The sequence below is a fragment of the Phoxinus phoxinus genome (assembly GCF_949152265.1).
Source record: "Phoxinus phoxinus genome assembly, chromosome: 8".
Lineage (NCBI taxonomy): Eukaryota > Metazoa > Chordata > Actinopteri > Cypriniformes > Leuciscidae > Phoxinus > Phoxinus phoxinus.
The window spans coordinates 38,025,366-38,037,505 of record NC_136883.1 but is presented as its reverse complement, the minus strand read 5'-3'; the positions used below and the strand labels follow the sequence as shown (position 1 = coordinate 38,037,505).

Genomic DNA, 12,140 nt, shown 5'->3' with positions numbered 1-12,140 from the left:
TCACACACTCACAACATCACACTCACAACATCACACACACAACATCACACACTCACAACAACATCACACACACTCAACATCACACACTCACAACATCACACACTCACACCATCACACACTCACAACATCACACACTCACACCATCACACACTCACACCATCACACACTCACAACATCACACACTCACACCATCACACACTCACAACATCACACACTCAACATCACACACTCACAACATCACACACTCACAACATCACACACTCACAACATCACACACTCACACCATCACACACTCACAACATCACACACTCACAACATCACACACTCACAACATCACACACTCACACCATCACACACTCACAACATCACACACTCACACATCACACACTCACACCATCACACACTCACAACATCACACACTCAACATCACACACTCACAACATCACACACTCAACATCACACACTCACAACATCACACACTCAACATCACACACTCACACCATCACACACTCACAACATCACACACTCACACCATCACACACTCACAACATCACACATCACACACTCACAACATCACACACTCACACATCACACACTCACAACATCACACACTCACAACATCACACATCACACACATCACACACTCACACATCACACACACTCACACAGCCCGTGAGTCACAGGCAATAAGGAAGTACTTGTGTAAGTGTCAGAAGCGCCCAGAGCGAGTGACTGGCTTTACATTAACCTCATCAACACAGAAACACTTCACATGACCGGCCATCACACCTCCACACACACACTCACACACGTCGACATCATAAACATTAAAACAATCATAAATCATAAAACCTTCTCTAATAATACCCATGTTAATTTTTAAGCGCTTTGCCTTTGATGGAGCGAGACACTTTCCCAACCAATCAGGATCCACCTGTGAACTATATAGAGAGCTGCACACACACACACACGCACACACACACACATTAACGCAGCGCTCTGGTGATGGAGAATCCCGGGTTCGAGAGCTCGAAGGATGATCCTCCTCAGTACGAGGAGACGTCGTTCTCCAGCAACGGCTTCAGGAACGGGGACCGGCGGGCGCTACGAGCGTCCGGCGCGAGCGCGTTTGGCCACGCCACGCTGGACCGCGTCCCGAACGCAGACTTCTACCGCAACGCCGCGAGCATCAGCGGGACCAGAGTCATCCGGCCGTCCCTGCAGGAGCTGCACCAGGTCTTCCAGAAGGTGAAGCACACACACACACACACACACTAGATGAACCTTTAACATTTATCTTCAAACTAAGAAAAAATGGTTCTTCTATGACGAAACCTTTATTTTCACACATTATCTGCAGAAAAACTGGTTTCCAGTCCAAATATCTATAAATTCTTAAAATCAAGAAGCATTTAGTTGAGAAGTAAAATGACATAAGAAATTATATCTGGTTTCATGGGGAAAAAAACAAACAATATATTTTAAATTCCGATGGAAATTAAGAAAAATATTCTTAATAAAAATTTAAACCAAGTCCATCTTAATTTAAATGGAAAACACATTTATTTTTCTATAATTTCTATTTAATCTTGTTTTGTTTCCCATTTGAATTAAGAATAATTTTCTTGTTTTTCATTTGAATTAAGATTATTTTTGATTGATTTTCCCCCAGAAAACAAGTTATAATCTCTTATGTCATGATTTCTCTAGTAAATGCTTCTTGATGTAAGAATTTTTTAGATATTTGGACTGAAAACAACACAAAAATACTGAGTAGGAAAGCATGTTTTGCAGTGTTCTCTGTGTAAGAACATTTAACTAACATTCCCATTACGTTTTTTTTAAAGAACGTTTTAAAAATTGTATTTCTAGGTTATGCAAACATTAAGGGAACGTCCTATTTTATCATTTTGCAAACATTATAGGAAACGTTACTTTAAAATGTTCTTTGAACGTTCAGAAACAATTTTTTTTAAATGTTAAAAAAGGTCCAACTAAAGCGTTTCAAAAGAAGACATTGCAAAATTACATTTTGAAAACATTATTAAAGACCAAATAACTCTGAACGAACGTTATATTAACGTTACAGGAACGTTGAATGAACGTTAACAGAACATGGGTTATATTAACAATATAAATAAACTGCAATACGAAGCAAAACCCTCCCAAAAAATGCTCACGGATGATATTTTAATATAAATCCAGCGCATGATTGATGACTCCGGGTGTAGAGCGGAGTGTGTTGAGTGTGTGTGTAACGCTGATCAATAACACACACCTGATGAGAAAGCCGGAGAGAAAAGCACTTGGTTCATGAGTAATGATCTGCAGCGGCTCATGCATTGATCGGCTGGCCAGAAACGGGCTAATTATTGCAGACGAGGGATAAAGAGTTTACGCTGATCCAGAAACACAGACGCCGGAGAAGCTGATCTGCAGAACGCTTGCAATTCATTTGCTCAAAATATCTAAAGCAAGACGACGCGGAAGCCGGACGCACTCACTCCTTCCAGACACTAAACCTCGACATTATGCAAATATATAAACATCCTCACATCAGACGCATCTCTGGAGACGCAAAACCAATGAAGATCTTACGTCTCGTTTTATGATCAAAATGAAGTGAGTTTGTGCTTATAAATATCTGCCAACGGAGTCAGCAAAATCTTATTTCAAAGAGAAAAATTCAGATTTTCAGATATCTCAGACTCAGACTCCAGATATCATTGTTGATATGTGTTCACTAGTGTGTGCAGGACACTATAGTTCATTTATATAATAAGTGAGGAGAGCAAAATAAAGTAAACTGTGAGATATTATACACAATAACTCTTCATACAGCGACTACCTGTGACATTTGGGACCAAAAATGATTTGATCTGATCATGTTCTGCTGAAGTGTGTGTCTGTAACTGCTAATGCTCTTTTTTCACACACACTGAACACATGAAGCATTGCTTGGTCACTGGTTGAGCTAAACTGGTATTATCTAATTGTGTAGTTAAATTTACCAGCTGACAGATATTCAACATAATTCATGTGTGAGACAGTCTAACAGTGTGTGTGTGTGTGTGTGTGTGTGTGAGAGAGACAGTCTAACAGAAGGATGGACAAAACCTGTGTGTGTGTGTGTGTGTGTGTGTGTGTGTGTGAGAGAGACAGTCTAACAGAAGGATGGACAAAACCTGTGTGTGTGTGTGTGTGTGTGTGTGTGTGTGTGTGTGTGTGTGTGTGTGTGTGTGTGTGTGTGTGTGAGAGAGACAGTCTAACAGAAGGATGGACAAAACCTGTGTGTGTGTGTGTGTGTGAGAGAGACAGTCTAACAGAAGGATGGACAAAACCTGTGTGTGTGTGTGTGTGTGTGTGTGTGTGTGTGTGTGTGTGTGTGAGAGAGACAGTCTAACAGAAGGATGGACAAAACCTGTGTGTGTGTGTGTGTGTGTGTGTGTGTGTGTGTGTGTGTGTGTGTGTGTGTGTGTGAAACAGTCTAACAGAAGAATGGACAAAACCTGTGTGTGTGTTTGTGTGTGTGTGTGTGTGTGTGTGTGTGTGTGTGAGACAGTCTAACAGAAGGATGGACAAAACCTGTCAAATATCAACAGAGTTCTGCTCATATTTTATTACCGTTTTATAAACTATAGCGAATAAACTGATAAACTGAGCAATGTTGTCTGAATAAATGCTGGTTTGACTGTAAAGGAATGTGCAAAATGCTCAGATTAGCGTGTCAACTACACAACAGTGTGTGATTTTAACTCCTGCGTGTCGTGCTATCGCCAGAATGGAGGCCTCAATATTCCCAGTCCGGTGGAGGACCGGGAAGAGGCGGACGGCTCGACGCTGGGAGACGTGGAGTCCGTCGTGCCGCTCGAGGAGAAGCAAACCGGAGGATTCGTGAAGTTTGGCTGGATCAAAGGAGTTCTGGTGAGTCGAGAAAAGTGTGATATAGTCATGTGACCCTGGAGCACACACCAGTCTGGAGCCGCACGGGTATATCTGTGGCAATAGCAACTATACACTGTACGGGTCACAATTATACATTTTTCTTTTATGCCAAAAATCATGAGGATATTAAGATCATGTTCATGAAGATATTTAGTAAATGTCCTACCGTAAATATATAAAACATGTATTTCTGTGAGTGAATGCAGCACAATCGTGAACATAAATGCACAACTTTAAAGGAGATTTTCTCAATGTTTACATTTTTTTGCTCCTCAGATTCCAGATTTTCAATAGTTGTGTCTCGACCAAATATTGTCCTATCCTAACACACCACACATTAATGGAGAGATTATTTATCCAGCTTTCAGATTATGTTTTTTAAAAGAAAATGTAGCCATAAGACTGGTTTTGTGGTCCAGGGTCACATATGTGATACGATAATGCTTAAAATGTGTAAAATAAACTTAAATAATCTTTAAAATATATTTAAAATGATATGTTTCACGTTTTTTTTGTGACAAGAAATCATCGCTACAGCTTCTGAAAGTGAACAGTGTTTTACTGCCGCATAAGAAGAGTTATTTTAACATCAGTGGGTTCAGGATATCCTACATTAGGATTATTAAACAACAGAAACTGAATAATCACATGTAAAAAATAAAACACTGCTTAGTTTTCACTGTATGGATGAAATATATCCTGATTCTTATTAAAGCTACAGAAGTTATTCAGCCGAGAGCAGCGAGTGAGTCGTTTGTTCATGTTCGTTGTGATATGCATATCGGCATATATACATTTGTGATATTTCAATAATTTTGAAATACAGGTGACACTGGAAAACTCAGAATATGGTGCAAAAGTTCATTTATTTCAGTAATTCAACTTAAAAGCTGAAACTAATATATTATATAGACTCATTACATGCAAAGTGAGATATTTCAAGCCTTTATTTGTTATAATTTTGATGATTATGAAATCCCCAAATTCAAAATTAGAATATTGTGAAAAGGTTTTCATAAGCTGTAAGCCATAATCATCAAAATTATAACAAATAAAGGCTTGAAATATCTCACTTTGCATGTAATGAGTCTATATAATATATTAGTTTCAGCTTTTAAGTTGAATTACTGAAATAAATGAACTTTTGCACCATATTCTCATTTCTCCAGTGTCACCTGTATATATATATATGATCATGGTTATGTTATATTATGGTGTGTGATCATGTGATGGGGAACTGTGTGTGACCGTGCGGGTGTGTGTTGGCAGGTGCGATGCATGCTGAACATCTGGGGGGTGATGCTGTTCATCCGGCTGTCGTGGGTGTTCGGACAAGCAGGAATAGGTGAGATGTGTTTAGAAACTTCCCTGAACACTTTATCATTCAGCGCAGAAAACACACTCTTAAAAATCAGTGTGAAGAACATCTCGGCTCTTCCAGTAACGTTAGTAGAGCGTTAGTTCAAAGTTATTCGGTCTGCACTGCAAAAAATGCTTTTCTTACTCAGTATTGTTGTCTTGTTTCCAGTCCAAATATCTCAACATTCTTAAATCAAGAAGCATTTACTAGAGAAGCAAAATTACATAATAAATTGTATGTTGTTTTTTAAGTTAGTTTTTGCTTAAAACAAGCTAAATTATCTATGGAAGCATGTTTCCGCCACAGAATAAAAGACAATTCTGACTTTATAACTCACAAATCTGACTTTATATCTCACAATTCTGACTTTATAACTCACAATCCTGACTTTATATCTCACAATCCTGACTTTATATCTCACAATCCTGACTTTATATCTCACAATTCTGACTTTATATCTCACAATTCTGACTTTATATCTCACAATTCTGACTTTATATCTCACAATTCTGACTTTATATCTCACAATTCTGACTTTATATCACACAATTCTGACTTTATATCTCACAATTCTGACTTTATATCTCACAATTCTGACTTTATATCACACAATTCTGACTTTATATCTCACAATTCTGACTTTATATCACACAATTCTGACTTTATATCTCACAATCCTGACTTTATATCTCACAATCCTGACTTTATATCTCACAATTCTGACTTTATATCTCACAATCCTGACTTTATATCTCACAATCCTGACTTTATATCTCACAATCCTGACTTTATATCTCACAATTCTGACTTTATATCACACAATTCTGACTTTATATCTCACAAATCTGACTTTATATCTCACAATTCTGACTTTATATCTCGCAATTCTGACTTTATATCTCACAATTCTGACTTTATATCTCACAAATCTGACTTTATATCTCACAATTCTGACTTTATATCTCACAATCCTGACTTTATATCTCACAAATCTGACTTTATATCTCACAATTCTGACTTTATATCTCACAATTCTGACTTTATATCTCACAAATCTGACTTTATATCTCACAATTCTGACTTTATATCTCACAATTCTGACTTTATATCTCACAATTCTGACTTTATATCTCACAATTCTGACTTTATATCTCACAATTATGACTTTATATCTCACAATTCTGACTTTATATCTCACAATTATGACTTTATATCTCGCAATTCTGACTTAATTTCACAATTCTGACTTTATATGATATATGATTATATCTCACAATTATGACTTTATATCTCACAATTATGACTATATCTCACAATTATGACTTTATATCTCACAATTCTGACTTAATTTCACAATTCTGACTTTATATCTCACAAATCTGACTTTATATCTCACAATTCTGACTTTATATCTCACAAATCTGACTTTATATCTCACAAATCTGACTTTATATCTCACAATTCTGACTTTATATCTCACAATCCTGACTTTATATCTCACAATCCTGACTTTATATCTCACAATTCACAGTTTCCATAATTATCTGCCAATGTGGTAAGAAAAATAATATAATCTTGTTTTCCATTTGAATGAAGATTATTGTTCTTACCCCATTAGCAGATCATTTAGCTTGTTTTAATTTTGAAAACAAGAAAACAAGTTATAATTTCTTATCTCATTTTACGTCTCTAGTAAATGCTTCTTGATTTAAGAAGTTTTAGATATATTGGACTGGAAAAATACTGAGTAAGAAAAGCACGTTTGCAGTGTTTAATACACAAAAACATTATTTATACATCGTTCCTTCTTCTGAGAACATCTCAGTCGGACGTTCCTCGGTTTAATGTTGCCTCTTGTTTCAGAGAACATTCAGAAGTAACGTTCTAATGTTTGCTAAATGGGATTTCTCCTCTACATTCACATGACCAAGAACACAGTTTTAATTTAAACTTAGTTTTGAACGTTCAGAGTTTCATTACCTCATGGCTCATTTGGAGCATTAGTTTCCGAATCTGGAGTGTTTTCTTAGCCAAGTTCGTAGAAGTGTTTGTGTGTCTCGACGGCTTCATATAAAGCCACTATAAGCTCGCGGCGAGAACTTCCAGTCCATCCTGATGGATGATGCACACATGAACCTCTTGACCAATCAGAGGACAGTTTCACTAAAGTTACATCAGTTGTCTTGTGAAAGCGAACCGAACCGAAGAAAACGGCACCATTGGAATCTACAGGTCAGAAGACGCCCTCGGTCTCGCTGTGTGGCGGCGTGGAGCGCTGAAGGTCACGCTGGTGTTTAATGGAGCGTAACTAACAGCGCATGAGACGTTTGAGTTTCTGTGGAAGTTCTGTCGGTTCTGAGAAGCTCAGTTCCAGTCAGACACCTCCAGCTCCAGGCCAAACACATTACAGGCCATCAGAAACTCACGGCCGTTACGTGCTTTATGAGCTGTGTGTGACTGCAGGCCATGAGCGCTTTCAGGCCTCAGTGATCCCATTATAGTGCTGAACACACACACACACACACGCACACGCGCGCACGCACGCACACACACACACACACACACACGTCGGGTTAGGAGATTGAAAGTCTTAGGAACCGGATAGAAAGTTTATGAGAGGAGCTCATGGACACAGTATGTGTGTTTATATACTGTAAATAGTGAAAAAGTGAGTTTTAATTCAGTCAATACTCACCATCACGTCTTTCCAAACCCAGATGAACCTTTTGTATTTCTGTTGAACACAAAAGAAACAGATTTAAGTCGTTATCCACTGAAATGTGTCATCAGATCTATTCTGGATGTTCTTTCTCAGTATTTGTGTCTTTTTTCCCATATCTAAACATACTTAAAGGATTAGTTCACTTTAAAAAACACTTTTGCTGATAGTTTCCTCACCCCGATGTCATCAAGACGTCCATGTCTTTCTTTCTTCAGTGGAAAAGAAATGAAGGTTTTTGATGAACACATTTCTCCATATAATGGACGTCAATGGGCCCCAAACGGGTCAAGGTCCAGATGACAGTGTCAGCGCCGCTTCAACGGGCTTTAAACGACACCAGACGATGAATACGGGTCTTATCTAGCGAAACCATCGTCATTTCACACATAAATAAACAAGTTAAAGTTTTATAAGCACAAGCGCTCGCCTTGCTCTGTTCTGTGATGCGCGTTCGTGACGTCACGTAATACACAGTTACGCTGTAAAGGTCTGAACTAATTCTTTAAATCAGCAAAATTAAGTCTTGTTTTCTGAAAAAATTAAGAGAGTTTGTGCTTAAAACAAGAACAAATATATGTTAATTTAAGTAATTACTATATTTAAATGTCATCTGATCTATTCTGGATGTGGAAAAGTAAGTTTTAAGTTCTTTCTCAGTATTTTGGTCTTGTTTTCCAGCACAAATATCGCACAATTAAGAGAGTTTGTGCTTAAAACCAGAACAAATATCTGCCAATGGGGATAGAAAGTGTGTAATTCCCCTTTGATTTTCTGAATCCATTGGTGGATATTTGAGCGTAAACTCTCTTAATTAAAATGCAGTTCTGCTTCTCCAGTAAATGTATTTTGATTTAAGAATGTTTTGATATTTGAACTGGAAAACAAGAAAACATTAAATCATGAATATAGAGTTATTATTTCACATGCTGTGTGTGTGTGTGTGTGTGTGTTCCAGGTCTGGGAATAGTGGTAGTGTTATTGAGCATCGTGGTGACCAGCGTCACGTGTCTGTCCATGTCAGCGATCTGTACGAACGGTGTGGTCCGAGGAGGTAAAGCTGCAGCACTTCCCCTGAGCAGCAGAACCCAGTCTGGAGCTGATGTGTGTTTGTGCTTTAGGCGGAGCGTATTACCTGATTTCCCGCAGTCTGGGTCCCGAGTTTGGCGGATCCATCGGCCTGATCTTTGCGTTCGCCAACGCCGTGGCCGTGGCCATGTATGTCGTCGGGTTTGCTGAGACTGTGGTGGAGATCCTCAAGGTACAAACACACCTAAATGACAGTGTGTCACGTTCACATGGTCACCAGCTGCGTGTGTTGGGATGCAAAACCAGTATAAACCACCAATGCTTCTGTTTGCGGATGCATAAACCATCAACACGAGTATCTGCTGTTTACAGGAAAATAACGCCCTTATAATGGACCCAATGAATGACATCAGGATCATCGGCTGTATAACACTGGTTCTGCTGATGAGCATCACTGTGGCCGGTATGGAGTGGGAGGCAAAGGTAAGCCAGATGCATGCTGGGATTGAGTTTTTGGTGGGCCTGATGGGAGTTAAAGAAGCTTCTCTCTCTCCACAGGCTCAGGTCGGTCTGCTGGTGATCCTGCTGTTGGCCATTGGTAATGTGTTTGTGGGAACAGTGATTCCCTCCACGCTAGACAAGCGCTCCAAAGGCTTCTTTAACTATAAAGGTGAGACAGAGGAACGTCATGCACGAGACGGTGGCATTTGTGCATGACATTTTAGGAATAAACAGACACATCTGAGGCCTACAGTATCAGTCTAACTCTTTCTGAAACAGAATCCATCGCAACGGAAAACTTTCTACCGGAGTTCCGGGATGGAGAAACGTTCTTCTCTGTTTTTGCCATCTTTTTCCCAGCAGCCACTGGGATCCTGGCTGGAGCCAACATCTCCGGAGATCTGAAAGTAAGAGCGAGTGTCTGGTACATTTATAATCTGAAATTATAGATACAAATTTGGCCAATACCGATAACTCTTTATATTTGAAAGCCGATAACCGATATGTTGGCTGATATATTTAAATTAATTTTTTTATATATTTTTTGAGAGCCGGATTATAAAAAGTCTCAGCATTAAAAGCCAAGAAGCACACAATTATAATGTTCTCATTATAATTTAAAATTTAGCTGATACCGATAACCGATAATTATGTATATTTGAATGCCGATAACCGATATATTGGCCGATAAATCTAAATTCAAATGTTTATATATTTTTTGAGAGCCTGATTATAAAAAGTCTCAGCATTAAAAGCCATGAAGCGCACAATTATAATGAGAACATTATAATTTAAAATTTAGTTGATACCGATAACCGATAATTATGTATATTTGAATGCCGATAACCGATATATTGGCCGATAAATCTAAATTAAAATTTTTATATATTTTTTGAGAGCCGGATTATAAAAAGTCTCAGCATTAAAAGCCAAGAAGCACACAATTATAATGTTCTCATTATAATTTAAAATTTAGCTGATACCGATAACCGTTAATTATGTATATTTGAATGCCGATAACCGATATATTGGCCGATAAATCTAAATTCAAATTTTTATATATTTTTTGAGAGCCTGATTATAAAAAGTCTCAGCATTAAAAGCCATGAAGCGCACAATTATAATGTTCTCATTATAATTTAAAATTTAGCTGATACCGATAACCGATAATTATGTATATTTGAATGCCGATAACCGATATATTGGCCGATAAATCTAAATTCAAATTTTTATATATTTTTTGAGAGCCTGATTATAAAAAGTCTCAGCATTAAAAGCCATGAAGCGCACAATTATAATGAGAACATTATAATTTAAAATTTAGCTGATACCGATAACCGATAATTATGTATATTTGAAAGCCGATAACCGATATATTGGCCGATAAATCTAAATTCAAATTTTTATATACATTTTTTGAGAGCCTGATTATAAAAAGTCTCAGCATTAAAAGCCAAGAAGCACACAATTGTAATGTTCTCATTATAATTTAAAATTTAGCTGATACCGATAATTATGTATATTTGAAAGCCGATAACCGATATATTGGCCGATAAATCTAAATTCACATTTTTATATATTTTTTGAGAGCCGGATTATAAAAAGTCTCAGCATTAAAAGCCATGAAGCGCACAATTATAATGAGAACATTATAATTTAAAATTTAGTTGATACCGATAACCGATAATTATGTATATTTGAAAGCCGATAACTGATATATTGGCCGATAAATCTAAATTCACATTTTTTTATATTTTTTGAGAGCCTGATTGCAATAACAAAAGTCTCACCATTAAAAGCCACGTCCCAAACACACAATTATAATGTTCTCATGATTAATTTATGTAGCCGATATGACAGACTTGCGCTGTACATGTTGCACTTAAATGCATTTTCTTATTCTTTAAGTGATTTCAATCATATTTCAAGCACTTCAAATCCATCATGGTGGACAGTGCGCATTTGAAGCGTCTCAGCTGAAGGAAATAATATCAGCTTTAATATATCGGCCAAATTTTTCCTTATATGGCCGATAACATTAAAAATTAACATATATCGGCTGATACCAATCATGCATCCCAATCTGAAATAATTGTGCAGTTAAATCAGATGCTGGTTTAACATTTTTTTCTGTATTTTGTATTGTAGTATGTATGTCTTATTGGGACCGCCTCGAAAATGAGAAGTTACATCTCAATAAATGCACATTTTCACACACGGTTGCCTCTGATTTCCCAGGATCCTCAGGCTGCCCTTCCCAAAGGAACGCTTCTGGCCATCTTCATCACAGGAATAACCTACCTGGCCGTCGCCCTGGTTGTTTGTGAGTCCTGAACGCACACTTGAAATGACTCTCTCCAGTCTCAGTCTGGACGTGTAACACAGCGATTGCACTGATTCTCCACAGCCGTCACTGTAGTTCGAGACGCGACGGGGAACCGCAACGACACTCTTCTAGTGGGTTCGAGTTGCAACTTCTCTTCGGCTTGTGAAATGGGCTACGACTTCTCAATCTGCCAGACCAGCAAATGCAACTACGGCCTCATGAACAACTTCCAGGTGCGAGTCATAAACATCTGAGGGAAT

General features: G+C 37.9%; 1 protein-coding gene and 1 long non-coding RNA gene across 2 annotated transcripts in view; one reads left to right on the top strand and one right to left on the bottom strand.

The window, feature by feature from the left end:
• Nucleotides 1-637: 637 nt before the first annotated feature.
• Nucleotides 638-12,140, top strand: part of slc12a1 (solute carrier family 12 member 1) — a gene marked incomplete at its 3' end in the record, with an annotated part of 33,069 nt that continues 21,566 nt past the window's right edge. The window contains exons 1-10 of the mRNA XM_079620196.1: nt 638-1,248; nt 3,781-3,924; nt 5,215-5,290; nt 8,983-9,078; nt 9,146-9,285; nt 9,426-9,536; nt 9,612-9,723; nt 9,834-9,961; nt 11,793-11,877; nt 11,962-12,113. Coding sequence (XP_079476322.1) covers nt 1,006-1,248; nt 3,781-3,924; nt 5,215-5,290; nt 8,983-9,078; nt 9,146-9,285; nt 9,426-9,536; nt 9,612-9,723; nt 9,834-9,961; nt 11,793-11,877; nt 11,962-12,113 — 1,287 coding nt within the window. The 5' untranslated portion in view covers nt 638-1,005. The remainder of the gene's footprint in view (nt 1,249-3,780; nt 3,925-5,214; nt 5,291-8,982; nt 9,079-9,145; nt 9,286-9,425; nt 9,537-9,611; nt 9,724-9,833; nt 9,962-11,792; nt 11,878-11,961; nt 12,114-12,140) is intronic.
• LOC307002521 lies at nt 7,736-9,259 on the bottom strand. The gene is made up of 3 exons (XR_013798489.1): nt 9,160-9,259; nt 8,001-8,039; nt 7,736-7,808 (listed from the first exon to the last, which is right to left on the bottom strand). It is a non-coding gene; the product is annotated as an uncharacterized lncRNA (long non-coding RNA).